At 35.8% G+C, this 14,978-nt stretch overlaps 4 protein-coding genes across 6 annotated transcripts; 3 read left to right on the forward strand and 1 right to left on the reverse strand.

The window, feature by feature from the left end:
- Positions 1 to 793: 793 nt before the first annotated feature.
- On the forward strand, positions 794 to 2,423 carry LOC111810425 (fatty alcohol:caffeoyl-CoA acyltransferase). The gene has a single exon (XM_023697131.1). The coding sequence runs from the start codon at positions 852 to 854 to the stop codon at positions 2,253 to 2,255; it is 1,404 nt and encodes a 467-aa protein (XP_023552899.1). The 5' UTR covers positions 794 to 851; the 3' UTR covers positions 2,256 to 2,423.
- Positions 2,424 to 3,289: 866 nt separating this feature from the next.
- LOC111810000 (pentatricopeptide repeat-containing protein At4g19440, chloroplastic-like) lies at positions 3,290 to 9,192 on the forward strand. 3 transcript variants are annotated; one of them, XM_023696528.1, is made up of 8 exons: positions 3,290 to 6,000; positions 6,104 to 6,222; positions 6,340 to 6,493; positions 6,576 to 6,693; positions 7,742 to 7,810; positions 7,920 to 7,973; positions 8,257 to 8,498; positions 8,690 to 9,192. In XM_023696528.1, the coding sequence occupies exon 1, from the start codon at positions 3,516 to 3,518 to the stop codon at positions 5,982 to 5,984; it is 2,469 nt and encodes an 822-aa protein (XP_023552296.1). In that variant the 5' UTR covers positions 3,290 to 3,515; the 3' UTR covers positions 5,985 to 6,000; positions 6,104 to 6,222; positions 6,340 to 6,493; positions 6,576 to 6,693; positions 7,742 to 7,810; positions 7,920 to 7,973; positions 8,257 to 8,498; positions 8,690 to 9,192. The 3 variants fall into 3 exon arrangements, with proteins under 3 accessions (XP_023552296.1, XP_023552295.1, XP_023552294.1); XM_023696527.1 differs by having other exon boundaries at positions 6,587 to 6,693; positions 8,687 to 9,192; XM_023696526.1 differs by having other exon boundaries at positions 6,587 to 6,693.
- LOC111810002 lies at positions 8,085 to 8,914 on the reverse strand. Its single transcript, XM_023696529.1, has 2 exons — positions 8,747 to 8,914; positions 8,085 to 8,462 (listed from the first exon to the last, which is right to left on the reverse strand). Exons 1-2 carry the CDS (start codon positions 8,896 to 8,898, stop codon positions 8,210 to 8,212), a joined length of 405 nt encoding a protein of 134 aa, XP_023552297.1. The 5' UTR covers positions 8,899 to 8,914; the 3' UTR covers positions 8,085 to 8,209.
- A 1,997-nt stretch (positions 9,193 to 11,189) lies between the features above and the next one.
- On the forward strand, positions 11,190 to 14,780 carry LOC111810115 (protein NUCLEAR FUSION DEFECTIVE 4-like). Its single transcript, XM_023696691.1, has 3 exons — positions 11,190 to 11,658; positions 13,239 to 14,170; positions 14,258 to 14,780. The coding sequence occupies exons 1-3, from the start codon at positions 11,350 to 11,352 to the stop codon at positions 14,727 to 14,729; spliced, it is 1,713 nt and encodes a 570-aa protein (XP_023552459.1). The 5' UTR covers positions 11,190 to 11,349; the 3' UTR covers positions 14,730 to 14,780.
- The last annotated feature ends 198 nt before the right edge of the window (positions 14,781 to 14,978 follow it).

The following is a 14,978-nucleotide window of genomic DNA, read 5'->3' on the forward strand; positions in this document are numbered from 1 at the left end:
GCGAGAACTGATAGCCATATGCGGCTTGTATAAATGTTACATTAATGAACAGATATCACATTCAAATAAGAGTGATTCTAAAAATACGGAATTCTATTTGAGAAACGCTTAATATAATTTTATAGTTATTACTTGTACCCATAATATGACACTTATTTTTGGTAGCTAAATTAGAAACTTTAAAATTAAATATATTTAGCTCGAAATAATTATTGGTTAATTGCTTTGTCTTAAAGATTACAAAATTATCAAATGATGCAATAAAATATTACCTTCAAATTAAACTAAGGAACATAAAATGATTACCTTCAAATTAAGGGGCAAAAAAATAGATTTTTAAAAGTGAATAGATAAAATTGTAATAGAATAAACATTAAAATATATTAATAAATTAAAAGCTAGTGGAAGAAACCCACAATTCCAACATTGCAAAAGTTTTTTTTTTATATTTTTTTATTTTTATATATAAATAATCTTATATTTTGGTCTAATCTACTTTTTACTAGACTCTTGGTTGGTTAGAGATATTTTAGAATTGTAAATAATAATAAAAATCCTAATTGTGTCTAAGATATCTATCAATTTTAAAATAATATCTCAAAATTAAATAATTATTAAACCCAAAATTAGAATAAGTTTATTTTTTTAAAGAAGCTAATTAAACAATAACAAAATTAAAAAATTAAATTATGTCGAAATTAGTAATGTTTGAAGGGGTTAAATTATTATAATAATTTTGAGGCTTTTATCACATAGGCACACAAAGACTAGTGGAGGAGTCGACTCAATCAAATCAAAAGTGAAGTAAGAGTAACCATAATTGTCGATCCATTGAATCTACGCATCTTAAAATGCGCTCTCCCTCCAAACCTTCCATGGCGAATTGGCCGAACCAACGTGAAGCTCTAATGGCAAACCCTCCAATCCATGCCAAACTCCAAGTTACATTCACCAACAAATCCATTGTCAAAGCCACCAATCACTCGCCGGAACCACGTGTTCTGCATCTCTCAAATCTCGACCTCCTCTCCGGTCGTTTCCCGATCACGTATTTCTACTTCTACCGTCGCCCGACGGCCAACTCCTCCGCCGCCATGATCGACGCTCTCAAAACCTCCCTTGCTGAAACCCTAACTCATTACTATCCATTCGCCGGTACAATTCTCCAAAACCTAACAACGAACGAACCTGAAATCCTCTGCGATAACTCCGGTGCTCTGGTTGTTGAAGCAGAGGCCAATCTCAGGTTAAACGCATTCAACTTTTACGATCTCGACGAACTTCTCCGAGGAAAACTCGTCAATGTTAATCCACATTTCGCTCTGCAAATTCAAATCACGAGTTATGCTTGCGGCGGAGTTTCGATTACGTTTACGTTTGATCATGCGCTTGGCGACGCAAGTGCATTTGGAAAATTCCTTCTCGCCTGGTCGGAAATCGCTAGGGGAAAACCGATTTCTACAATACCGGATCATCGGAGAAACATTCTTCCTCGTTCGCCGCCGATTTATCATCCGGATTTGGACGATACGATGGTGAAATGCACCATGGAAGAGATAAAGAACATTCCGACGTTGAAGAAGCTAATCAAGAGACTCTATTATGTCGATCGAACGAGTATCGATAAATTACAGAAACTCGCGAGTTCAAGCGGAGTTAAGAGGACTAAAATCGAAGCGTTCTCTGCATATGTTTGGAAAATTATGGTTTCCGCCATGGAAACAGAGCATTCGAGGTGCAAAATGGGATGGTTAATCGATGGGAGAAGCCGACTGGGGGGAGATTGGAACTACATGTCGGGTTACATAGGTAACGTCTTGTCGGTTGCGTTTGGGGAGGCAAGTATCGAGGAACTAAAACGAAATTCCATATCGGAGATTGCTGAGGTGGTCCACTCGGCGATTTCGAAGGCGACGAACAAGGCCCATTTTTTGGACTTGATTGATTGGATCGAGTGTCACAGGCCTGGGCTGATGCTGTCGAGGATTGTATTGGGCCTTGGTGGGCCGGGCCTTGTAGTGTCTTCGGGCCGGAAGTTTCCAGTTGCTGAATTGGACTTTGGATTTGGAAGCCCAGTGCTTGGGACTGTGGGCTCGACAATAGAGAGAATTGGAGTTAGTTATTTGAATCAGAGGCCCAGTGCCAAGGGGGATGGGTCGTGGACTGTGTCTGCCATTTTAGAGCCTGAATTGGCTGCTGCTTTGGAGTTGGATTCTGTGTTTCAGCCCATGACAGCAACTCTCCTTCAGCTTTAACTGCCTTCTAATATCCTACTTATTGGTATAAAAATAAGAGCGAAATCATCTTAATTTTAGAAAATGACGATGGGAATTGTTGGGAGTATGTTTTCAATCTTGATAAAGTGAAAATTAGAATTAATAAGGCGGAATCAAACTTAACTTGATGTCTTTCAATTAAATGTTTGACGGGGAAAATCGGAAGTATGAGGATTATGAAACATTTAGAAATAGTGAAAGGAGGAGCAATTTTATCGTAATTAATGTTATGAAATAAAAAAAACTATAGTATGAAATCAAACATTTGAAGAATAATAAAAGAAGACTAATTTCTAAAGAGTTATGAGGATTTTGAATTTGATGACAAACGAGCTACATGTGTATGAACTAATGCATAATCTATACGCCCCGAGGACAAGGCCTAGCAAAGTGTCCCATTTACAAGACAAACATTGGGTTCTTTGAAGATTTAGTTTGTTTCTCTTTTTTCGAAGTTAGAGACTCAATATTGTCTCCTATGAGAACATTGAAAGGTTGGAAATAAAAAATAGTTTTTGAAAATTACCCTAGAACACAAGCAAAAAATGGTCGATGGTCCTCCAGTTTAAAGCAAATTCTATTTCAATATAGACGTTGATTGTTTTTTATTTTTTTATTTTTTACTTGTAACGTTTTAGTGTGAAATTTTTTATATTTGATAGGTATCATTTTGTCACGAATTAAAACTTGCAAATTGAGTTTTAATTTTAATATAATTAAAATGTGAAATTTTAATTTAAAAGTGATTACAAATTAGGAACTAATTTAATTATTTTAAATTAAATAAAATTAGGGTAAACTACTAAAATTAGATAATAACGCAAACTCAAATGTAAAAATGAAAAAATCTTAAAAGTTTATAGCCCAAATTAAAAAATAGCCCAACAATATTCCATACAAAAGCCCAACAATAGGGTCCGAAATATGGGCCAAAGCCCAAATAAGGTAAGTCCAACCCAACATAAGCACATCTCGCACTTGAAAAACGCCGACCAAAACCAGCCACTCAATTTGTTCTCTCGTGGCCCAACTCCAGGCCTCCACGTTCTTCCCCCGCCCGCCCTCTCCTCCTTCTCCGCCTCCGATCTCACAGCTTTTTCCTCTCTCACACCCTAGCGCAACCTCCATCCTCATCAATCCAATTCAACATTCTTCTTCTTCCTCCTCTTCTTCCATTAGAGATTTTCAATCAATCTTCGTTAACTTCTAATCTCTAACCTTCGTTCTTCAAGTTCTTCAATGCATTTGACACGATTCAAAATCAACAAGACAGTTCCTGTAGTATTTCCCTTTTCGCGTCAGGTGGCCTGTGTGTTATCCACCGAACCGCATAAAGAACATCACCAGGACCCGCCATGGCAGCTCCAGGATCAGTTGCTCTATTCGGTATCTTCTATTCTCTCTAATTCGTCTCTCGACTCTTCTAAATGTAGAGCCCTCTTGCCCCATTTGTCTCCTTTTCAGTTTGATCAGCTCTTCTTCTCCGTTGGATTGAAAGCCAATCCCAAAACCTGTCTTAATTTCTTTTACTTTGCGTCTGATTCTTTCAAGTTTCGATTTACCATTCGCTCCTATTGTTTATTGATTCTTTTGCTTGTTCATTCCAAGTTTTTACCACCCGCGAGATTGCTTCTGATTCGTTTGATAGACCGGAAGCTCCCGGTGTTGAATTCGGATTTGAATAAGCTTCACATTGAGATAGCTAATGAATTATTTGGTTTAACTTCAGTTGTTGGGCGGTTTGAATGCACACATGCATTTGATTTGTTGATACATGTATACAGCACACAATTCAGAAATCTTGGCTTTAGTTACGCTGTTGATGTGTTTTATTTGTTTGCTCGCAACGGAATCTTTCCGTCCTTAAAGACTTGTAACTTTTTATTGAGCTCTTTGGTGAAGGCTAATGAACTTGAGAAATGCTGTGAAGTATTTGAAGTGATGTCCCAAGGTGTTAGTCCGGATGTTTTCCTGTTCACGAATGTAATAAATGCTTTGTGCAAAGGAGGGAAGATGGAAAATGCCATGGAGTTATTAATGAATATGGAGAAGTTGGGTATTTCTCCAAATGTTGTTACTTATAATAGTATCATTCATGGTTTATGCCAGAATGGGAGATTAGGCGATGCCTTTGAGCTCAAGGAGAAGATGACAATAGAAGGGGTAAAGCCAAGTCTTATAACTTATAGTGTGCTTATTAATGGTTTGACGAAACTGGAAAAGTTTGACAAAGCGAACGATGTTTTAAATGAAATGGTTGATGCGGGTTTTGTTCCTAATGCAGTTGTCTACAATACTTTAATTGATGGATACTGCAAAATGGGCAAGATCAATGAAGCACTTAAGATTAGAGATGTGATGGTATCCAAAAATATAACTCCTACTTCAGTTACTTTATATACTCTCTTGCAAGGATTTTGCAAGAATAATCAAATCGAGCAAGCAGAGAATACTCTTGAGGAGATATTATCACAAGGATTTCCTATAAACCCTGTTACCTGTTATTCGGTTATCCACTGGTTATGTACGAAATCTAGGTTCCACTATGCATTGCGATTTACCATGGTGATGTTATCGAAGAACTTCAGGCCTAGTGATCAGCTGTTAACCATATTGGTATGTGGGCTCTGTAAGGACGGTAAACATCTAGAAGCAACTGAACTTTGGTTTAGGTTATTGGAGAAAGGGTCTCCGGCAAGTACTGCAACCTCCAACGCTCTAATTCATGGACTTTGTGGGGCTGGTAAAATGGCAGAGGCTGTTAGAATACTCAAGGAGATGTTGGAGAGGGGTTTTTCATTGGACCGGATCACGTACAACACGCTCATCTTAGGTTGTTGCAAAGAGGGAAAAGTCGAGGAGTGCTTTAGACTTAAAGAAGAGATGACCAACCAAGGAATTCAACCAGACATCTATACGTGCAATTTGCTATTGTATGGACTGTGCAATGCTGGAAAATTAGATGATGCTATTAAGCTTTGGGATGAGTTCAAAGCCAGTGGGTTAATTTCTAATGTCCACACTTATGGGGTTATGATGGATGTTTATTGTAAAGCTAACAGAATGGAAGATGTTGAAAAATTATTCAATGAGTTGGTCACTAAGAAAATGGAGCTAAATTCCATTGTCTACAACATATTTATCAGAGCACATTGTCGTAATGGAAACGTTGCTGCAGCTTTGCAACTTCGTGATGATATGAAAAGCAAGGGAATTTTTCCAACTTGTGCCACATATTCTTCTCTAATACACGGCATGTGCAACATTGGCCGTGTTGAAGATGCAAAACATCTTATTGATGAAATGAGAGAGGAGGGATTGTTGCCAAATGTTGTTTGCTATACTGCATTAATTGGCGGTTATTGTAAGCTGGGGCAAATGGATATTGCCGAAGCAACTTGGCTCGAGATGACCTCTTTTAACATAAGGCCTAATAAAATTACCTATACTGTCATGATTGACGGGTACTGTAAAATAGGGAATATGGAAGAAGCAAATAACCTTTTGAGCAAAATGAAAGAAAGTGGAATCGTCCCAGATGTCGTTACTTACAATGCCTTGACTAATGGGTTCTGCAAGGGAAAGGACATGGATAAAGCTTTTAAAACATGCGATGAAATGGCCACCGGAGGATTGTCTTTAGATGAAATTACTTACACTACTCTCGTGCACGGTTGGAATCAACCAACAATTACGAGCCAAGACTGATCTAATTTCTTCCGAGGTTCTTCGTTACCTCATTATCTGTTGATAATGTGATTACTGTTTCGTGTTCAACTGATCTGAAACATTATTCTTTTGTTTTATCCTTGTTTTTTATGTATTAGTGACTGGATACGTCAGTATTGTTTAGCTTATGCATTCTGAAATATTGGAGGCTGTCAACCTTCTCTTGTCCAAATGAAAGAGCCAAAGACAAAGATCCGTCTTTAGTCTCTTGAGGCTGGTAGGCTTTATTTTATAGTGTATTCCATTTCCACTCAGTATATATATCATTAGTTTATATGTCGTATTGCAACAGCTTAAGCATATGTTCTGAAAACTTGGTATTATTATTTAACAGATCGGGGAAGTGCTTAGCTCGTAACGTGTTGAGAACATAAAGTGCTCTATCAAGATCCCCAGCAAAAAACGATAGCAATCAATGTGATAATGATACAGTGACATTGGTTCTCCGACTCGAACCCAAATGAAACTTGGCAAACGTATTAGATCTGGTATGTCATTTTTATTGCAATGTTTCTTGCATGGAAAGCTGGAACAGTTAGATTTTTCATGACTTGTAATGAGCATGTATAGTGTTGATGCAGATTTTGCAGGCTTGAATCTATATCTCAGGAAACAATGTCGTCATCTGTGGGAGGTTTTCATCGGCACATTGGAATCGGGCATAGAAATTGCTCAGTTTCATGGATATGTAAGTTCATCTACTCCATCTTGCTATCAGTCATATACTCACAGAAATGCCTTTAACCAATTGAACAATACTCAGATTGCCTGGCCTAAGATGAGTTCAAAAGAAAAACATGTTGGATTATACCATCTTATTTGTCCATCTATTTTCGTCTCTGACTTTCAAAAGGTCTATTTAGTCCCTCAACTCAAGAAAATACTCATTTTTGTGGTACTTATTATTAGTTCTGCTGTGAATTATTGGGCAAAGGGATGACTAGCTTTGAATATGCACACGAACGTGTTGACGTGGGCATCCTGAGATTGAGTGTTGATTGGGTTTCAAATATGACCCAGGTCGTTGCTCAAGATATCCTCGTGTTAATATGATAATATACATATTTAAAACCATATTATCCATTTGTCACAAATAATTGATGGTGGTATAATATCAAACACAGAGCCATTACTTCATAGAGTTTTGGACCTTAAATAATCGTTTTGAAAGTTCAGACGCAAAATCAAATTAATTGGAAAGTTACCAAATGGTTTCTAAAATTATATTGAACATTTAGCAGCCACCAACCTGAATATTGTTCAACTGGTTAAGGCACATACCTTCGATCAGAGGTTTAAGGTTCGAATTTGTCATCCTCACATGTTGTTGAACTAGAAAAACATAAGGCATATAATCTCTTCTTTGGTCTATTTATTGCCCATGCTAGCCAGATTTTTCTCCATTGGGGCTTGTTTTTTTTTAGGTAATATGTGTATCCCTTTCTTCCTGTCCTTTTCTGGTTGGCCTTTTGTTTGATCAGCCTGATGTGTAATTTTTCTTCTGTTGGGAAAATTGTAACAGAACAAATCGTAAGCTAATGCTTGTGAAATACGTTTATGTAAATTATATTTGAATTTTATGAGATAAGAATTGAAATATTCATTTTGAGCCAATCAATTATACTGCAAAAGCAATCAATATGAGAAGAAAAATCAGAAAAGTGTTAAATGGTTCAACAAGATCTATCCCTTCTGCAAATGGACACGATTCACTCTTGTTTCCTCTGATTTTGCAGAGGTATTCGAATCTACCCGATTAGCGAATCAATTTCAGCCACATGGATGTTGAATAAGCCCTTCATTCTGTGAGTAACCTTACATTCTCTATTCATACTAGTCATTTAAAATGTACGCTATGAATCGACATTTTCGTTGTAGTTTCAATATAGCTAATCTTTAATATTCTTAAAACAGCTCGTCTCGGACAAATACGCTTCTTGTTTGTATACACCACGTCGGGATATGCTTGTAAGTACAGTTGATTCTAGTTCTCATATATAACACAATCACAAATCTTGGGAAATTTTCTGTGCTTGTTGTTGGCTTGTAGACTTAGTGAGGTTATTTAATACAATTGCTTTTTAAATGGATACTGATGATTTAATCTGTTTAACAACAAAGGGGCCTGGCTCTATTTGCTTTTTGTGAATTCAAAAGCAATAAGGTTATCTGGATGGAGCAACAGGCCTTTGTTAAACACCCTTTTAACTGTTTTCGTCATTAAACCAATTGACCTGGGTGTTAACTGCAGCTCCACCGCCATTGGGAATGCTCTCCAGGACATTCTCGTGGCCTTTAGGATAATAAATTCCAGTTCGCCCATCAAGCACCCATGGAGTTTCCTCACCCCTCACAGGGCTCTTGTTGCTCTTCAGTTCCTTGCTTTCTGTTTCAACTCTCTCCCTCATCATATCTGGTGAAGAGCTTTTTCTGTGGAAGCCCTTCCGCCCGATCGGCCTGCGCTAAAGAATTCAACCGAATCAGATAAAGAAGGTACTGTGTTGTATCGGTATTCCGTATGTGGCCGTTATACATCTCCCCTCCCCAACTTAATCGATTGAACGTGACAAAATCAACCATCAAATTGATCATACTTGAACAGAACTAACTGACTATTATTCGAGTCATGCTTTAAATGGACCTAGTTGAGTCATTCCGTTTCTGTTTTTGGTTTCGTTTAGCAGCATTCTAATCTTAGATCAAGGAAATTAGTTGATGGCCGAGTTGAAGAAGGAACTTACTTGAAGAACATGGAGTTCATCGTCTGAGCCCCTCTCATAAATGCAGTGGCCATGCCTTCCTCCCAATGAGGTAAGTGAAGATGGGATGAACAAATGGGAATTTGGTTGTTTTGTATATATAGGTGAAAAGTGAGGCTATCCATTTCCTCCATCCCTATGAAGATTCTGAAGAATGGGATGAATTTGTCCTTTTATTTACTCCTTTTGTGCTGCCCACTCCTTGGAGTTGGTTTGTGAAAATGAACCTTCAAAATTCCTCTTCCCATACTCCATAAGCTAAAGCATGTTATTGGGCCTAATGGGCTTTGCTTTCACTGAGCCTTGACTTACCTAATGGGCCTAATGGGCTTGATCTGTACCTCCTGGCCCATAATGAAACCATTGATTTCAGGAGCTTTTTTAGGGTTTGAGAAAGGGAATTTTAGTCCACTTGTTTTCGATTGGGACATCTAATTTATTCTGGCCATTCTTCTTGTTATCCCTAACTTTTTGGTCGATATCATTCCATCTAAAATTAGGTGGCGATGCCAACCATGGATTCATTTATAAAAATTTTAAATTTTAATTAACATAATTATCTGTCCACACGGTGAATGGTGTTCATCAAGTTCATCCTTTTAATTTTAATTGATTCAATTTACAAAACTTAGATTATTTTTTATTAGTTATTGTTTATTAATAGCATCAAATACATTAATTTCCCCCAAAAAAAGATTTAAGTTACCCAAAACAAAACACTATAATCTTCCATTAGAAGAAAGCATCATTGATGAAAATATTATTCAAAATTATTTTTATGCTATTTAATAATGGTTTAATTCTATTGCATAATTAACCAAATCAATAAATGTTTATAATACTAACATTATTTACTTCCTAAATTTTATTTATTTGGGCGGTTTAGTTCCTAAATTTTAAAATTATAATGACAATAAAATTTTAATCAAATCAATATGTTGTTTTAGTAAATTATAAACCCATTCAATCTTGCTTTATTATAATTATAAAATTTTAAAATTTAAGTATAAAAATTAAGATGGTGCAAACTAAAATTTATGGGCTCGAACTCATTTTTTAACTATTGAACTATGTTCACATTAACGGTAATTTCTTTGACGTTCATGTTGACGGACGTGTATTTATAATTAATATTTAAATTTATTATCGAGTTTTTATATTCATAAAAGAGTAATTGTGGCTAGCTTTGGTATGTAAAACAATATAAAGGAAAGATTCCTCCTAACGAGGGCTCTCCCCAAAAATCTCATATTGAACCATTTTGGTGTTACCAATTATGTCTCTTTCACTTTCCTTTTCTATAAAATAAAATATAAAAAATAATGTAATTAGTGAAGGAATAGAAACTATATGTTATGATATTTAAAATAACATTTTCTTACAGTAAATTAATATATATTGAATATTAATCTCTAGCCACACACGATTTTATAAAATATTAAACCTAAACTCCTTTAAAAAAAAAACTTTTAAAAAAATTCTCAATAATATCTCGAAAAAAAAAATTGAAACAATATTGCTCGTTCATGATCCTTCTTGGGCCACGAAACAGGGATGACTTTTTTGCCCTTTATGAGACGGATGAATGACATTTATTACGTCATTAAAAGTTTTGTTTTTTCTCAATAATATCTTCTTTGTCAAATATGTTTAATCAAAATAATAAAATTTTGACAGGGATAATTTAACGTCGGATTTCAAGAAAAAAAAAACAAAAAAAAGTCAATTACTACGAAATTAAGTATTATGTATGAATTTTATCGATGGTTTTAATTTTTTGCGTTTGTATTTCAATTAATTAATAAAATAAAAATGAAATATTAGAAATAGACGGAACTCAGGAACACACATTTTCATTTTCAAATACCTAAAATGAAAGAAATTAAAGTTTTAGTAATGGACAAAAGTTTAGCAAGTAAAATCGGGTGGACTATACTCACTCGTATCTTATTCAATACTCAATACTGCTTTTAATTTAATTTTTCTAATTTTTCGGACTTGTTTTGTTCGCTCTAATCCATTGATGTGAGACATGACAAAGACTAATATCGTATATGAAATTTTTTTAATTAATTCCTCGTTTAATTTATTTATGAATTTTAAAAAATTTAGAAGTTGAAGAAATAAATTTGTAATTTTGATTAAATTGTATTTTTAATAATATGTTGTAAATAAATTTTTTTATTAAAAAAATAAAATAAAACCTATGGCTATATTCTTAAAAAAGATGTCGACGTAATTTATTTGAATTAAATTTAAAAAGAAGGGAAATGAATGGTCATTGTGCGAGGANACAAAAATAAAATAAAACCTATGGCTATATTCTTAAAAAAGATGTCGACGTAACTTATTTGAATTAAATTTAAAAAGAAGGGAAATGAATGGTCATTGTGCGAGGAAATTGAAAATTAATGAAAAAGACCATTGGATATAATATAAATAAATGAGGCCGCATCGTGATACACGTCGATTGGAAGCCCAGTAGTTCCAGAGGCAAGTGCCGGGAGGAGGAGGAGGAGGAGGACGGAAGAGGAATCCGCCTCCGCCTCAGCCGCCGCCATCGTCGAGATCGAGGTCGATTTGTGATGGCCGGCCAGTCGCGGAAGTGGCTGGTTCTGGTGGCGACGATATGGATTCAAGCATTCACCGGCACGAACTTCGATTTCTCGGCCTATTCTTCGAGATTGAAATCGGTATTAGGCATTTCTCAGGTTCAGCTTAATTACCTCGCCACCGCCTCCGATCTAGGCAAGGTTTTCGGCTGGTCCTCTGGATTAGCTCTGCTTCACCTACCGTTGCCGGTGGTTCTCTTCATCGCCGCTTTCTTAGGACTAATCGGTTACGGCTTCCAATGGCTCCTAATCGCCGATTTCATCTCCTTGCCCTATTTCCTGGTACTCTTTCTCTCTCTCTCTCTCTCTCTCTCTCTCTAGAAATCTTTGTTTCTTTAACTGCTTCTCTGTTTCCTTAATCGATACTTCAAAATATTAGATGAAATTTCTGTTCGTTTCTCCCAAAACAAAACCGGATTCCGTAAATCGATTGGTGATGGATTATGAATATTATTTTTTTTTAAGTTCGGTACAGAAACGAACTATGAACTATAAACNAATCGATACTTCAAAATATTAGATGAAATTTCTGTTCGTTTCTCCCAAAACAAAACCGGATTCCGTAAATCGATTGGGGATGGATTATGAATATTATTATTTTTTTAAGTTCGGTACAGAAACGAACTATGAACTATAAACATGGTTCCTGATTCGTTTCTCCCAAGATTTTCTTGGGATTATAAAAACTGCCGTCGTTCTTGAAAAATTCTACAACTTATTCGGATTGTTTTCCTGTTAGAAAATTATATAGTAGTTTAGTATTTTTAAATCGTTTCTATTTTTTCAAATCATGTTTTCAATGGAATTGAATCAAAAAAAAAAAAAAAAAAAAAAAAAAAAAAAAAAAAAAAAAAAAAANTATTTAGTAGTTCAGTATTTTTAAATCGTTTCTATTTTTTCAAATCATGTTTTCAATGGAATTGAATCCAAAAAAAAAAAAATAATAATAATAAAAAAATAGAAATATATAAACAAAAAACAGCGAGATCGAGAATTATTTATATATTTGGAAGCGAACGGAATATTATTATTTCTCACCTAATTTTCGAATTAATACATTATATTTAAATATATTGACAAAAATATAATACGTTAAAAACAATAAAACCAAGATTTTTCATTAAAGAGACAAAAATATAACATTATCAATGCAATTTTTTTGGAAATATTTAAGAAGTATTTTGAGAACCTCATTTTTTTTTTCCTTCTAATTTATAAGAAAATTTAATTTGGTTGCAGTATTTTTATGGTATTTTTTAAAGACATCAACACATGACGCCCATGTGGATCTCTGTTTTCTGTGTAAAAAATCCAAAACAATATTATTATAATTTTAATCACATCTTTTATTCATCAAATAATTTTTATTTAATATGAGTAATAATTTTCAATTCAAATTATTACAAAGTGGGGCACTTTATTTCTTTTAATTTCTACATCTAACTCAATGATGTTATTATCTTTTAAAAAATAACAAAGGTTACATATGATAAAATAATTACCACATTTTAAAAATTAATCAAATATATCATAGTTTTTTCGGTATATATTTTCCTTTTTTTTTTTTAGAGACTATAGGTTAAAAGAGTTTATAACGGACGAATTTCAGAAAAGAAAATTAAAAAATAAAAGAATAGTCACATGGTAAGATTCTTTGTATGATTTATTAGTTTAGATTGTTGTTCTCACATGCATAATTGTCACGTATTGGAAATATTCCAATATTCCAATATTCCAATATTCCTAGGACACATGAAAATATTGTGTATTCTTTTTCTATTATTATTTCAGGCATAAAGTTTTTATTTTATTTTGGTATTTATTTAAATATTTTATTTTAACGAATTTTTAATTATGGGCAGGTGTTCTTCCTGTGTTTGCTTGCGGGTTGCAGCATCTGTTGGTTCAACACAGTCTGTTTCGTCCTTTGCATTCGGAACTTCTCTGCTAATCGTCCATTGGCATTATCTCTCACTGTTAGCTTCAATGGCGTCAGTGCAGCTTTCTACACGCTCGCCGGCAACGCCATTAATCCCTCTTCGCCTCCCATTTACCTCCTTCTCAACGCTCTCATCCCGCTTCTCACTTCCATTGCCGCTTTCCTCCCTGTCCTCCATCAACCGCCGCTGCACTCGCTTTCTCTCTCCTCCGATGCCGTTCAGCGAGACTCTCTCATTTTTCTCATTTTGAATTTCCTTGCCGTCGCCGTTGGAATCTACCTTCTCCTCTTCGGCTCTGTCACTTCTGCCGACCCGATGATGGCGAGGCTTCTCTTCATCGGAGCCATCGTCCTTCTTGTGTTGCCTCTCTGTATTCCCGGCGTTGTTTACGCTAACGATTGGTTCCACCGAACCGTTAACTCCAGCTTCAGCCTCGACGGATCTAGCTTCATTCTTGTCCACGACGAAGATCTTGAGTTTCACAAGGAGCTGCTTAGTCGTGAAGCGAATGGAAGCTTTGGCAATGGCGGATCTCAGTTATTATCTGAATCTGCTTCGCTTATTGACGGTGAGATTGAATCGAAAGGCTGTTTTCCGAAATTGATTGAGAAGGATCAATTGGCGATGCTTGGGGAAGAGCATCCGTCGAGCCGATTGGTGAAACGACTGGATTTTTGGCTGTATTTCACCGCTTACATTTGCGGTGGCACAATTGGACTCGTTTACAGTAACAATATAGGACAGATTGCGCAATCGCTAGGGTTGAGTTCAAGAACCAACGCCATCGTAACACTCTACTCCTCCTTCTCCTTCTTCGGCCGATTGCTCTCCGCCGTACCGGACTACATTCGAGCGTAATTAATATTCGATTCTATTCAATTTCTCCACTGTTTCCTCTGCTTTTCCGAACACTCACACCGCCAATTTTATTTTCTCCGCAGGAAATTATATTTCGCAAGAACAGGATGGCTTTCGATTGCTCTAATTCCAACTCCTATAGCTTTCTTTCTGCTATCGGCGTCGTCGAGCACGGGGACGGTGTACATAGGCACGGCACTGATCGGTCTGAGTTCCGGCTTCATATTCGCGGCAGCAGTTTCCATTACGGCGGAGCTGTTCGGGCCAAATAGCTTAGGCGTTAACCACAACATTCTGATCACAAACATTCCAATCGGATCTCTTCTGTACGGCATGTTTGCAGCGGTGGTATACGATTCGCAGGGAAGGAACTCCGGGCACGGAGAGGCGGTTGTATGCATGGGAAGAAGGTGCTATTTCTTGACTTTTGTATTTTGTGGATGCATTTCTGTTGTAGGATTGGTTTCTAGCGTGTTACTGTTCTTGAGAACCAGACACGCTTATGATCACTTCGAAAGTAGTAGGATTTCCAGTAGTTCAAGTAGATTGTATTAATTTATCTCACTGTTATCATTATTCATTCCATACCTGATTTTAGTTCCTTCTTTTTTTTTCTTCTTTTTTTCACAATGCATCATTTCATTTCAATTTTGGGGGAGATAACATTTCTTTTCTTTCTTTTTGTTCCGAGTATAGTTCTAGATTTGATTTGAACTTTCAAACCAAAGACTGAAGTTGGATTTAAAAAGATCACCGTTACTATGAGAAACCAATTTCAAACTTCAACAACCAAATTGAAATCAA

The sequence above is a fragment of the Cucurbita pepo genome, chromosome LG14 (genome assembly GCF_002806865.2).
Source record: "Cucurbita pepo subsp. pepo cultivar mu-cu-16 chromosome LG14, ASM280686v2, whole genome shotgun sequence".
Taxonomy (NCBI): domain Eukaryota; kingdom Viridiplantae; phylum Streptophyta; class Magnoliopsida; order Cucurbitales; family Cucurbitaceae; genus Cucurbita; species Cucurbita pepo.

What these genes read in the sequence shown, in the direction of transcription:
- LOC111810425 (XM_023697131.1), top strand. Translation starts at nt 852, where the DNA reads ATGCGCTCTCCCTCCAAACCTTCCATGGCGAATTGGCCGAACCAACGT.
- LOC111810000 (XM_023696528.1), top strand. Translation starts at nt 3,516, where the DNA reads ATGCATTTGACACGATTCAAAATCAACAAGACAGTTCCTGTAGTATTT.
- LOC111810002 (XM_023696529.1), bottom strand. Translation starts at nt 8,898, where the DNA reads ATGGAGGAAATGGATAGCCTCACTTTTCACCTATATATACAAAACAAC. An exon ending in ATGAACTCCATGTTCTTCAA is followed by an intron (nt 8,463 to 8,746) that starts GTAAGTTCCTTC and finishes TCTTTAGCGCAG; the next exon opens with GCCGATCGGGCGGAAGGGCT.
- LOC111810115 (XM_023696691.1), top strand. Translation starts at nt 11,350, where the DNA reads ATGGCCGGCCAGTCGCGGAAGTGGCTGGTTCTGGTGGCGACGATATGG. An exon ending in TCTCCTTGCCCTATTTCCTG is followed by an intron (nt 11,659 to 13,238) that starts GTACTCTTTCTC and finishes AATTATGGGCAG; the next exon opens with GTGTTCTTCCTGTGTTTGCT. An exon ending in GTACCGGACTACATTCGAGC is followed by an intron (nt 14,171 to 14,257) that starts GTAATTAATATT and finishes TTTTCTCCGCAG; the next exon opens with GAAATTATATTTCGCAAGAA.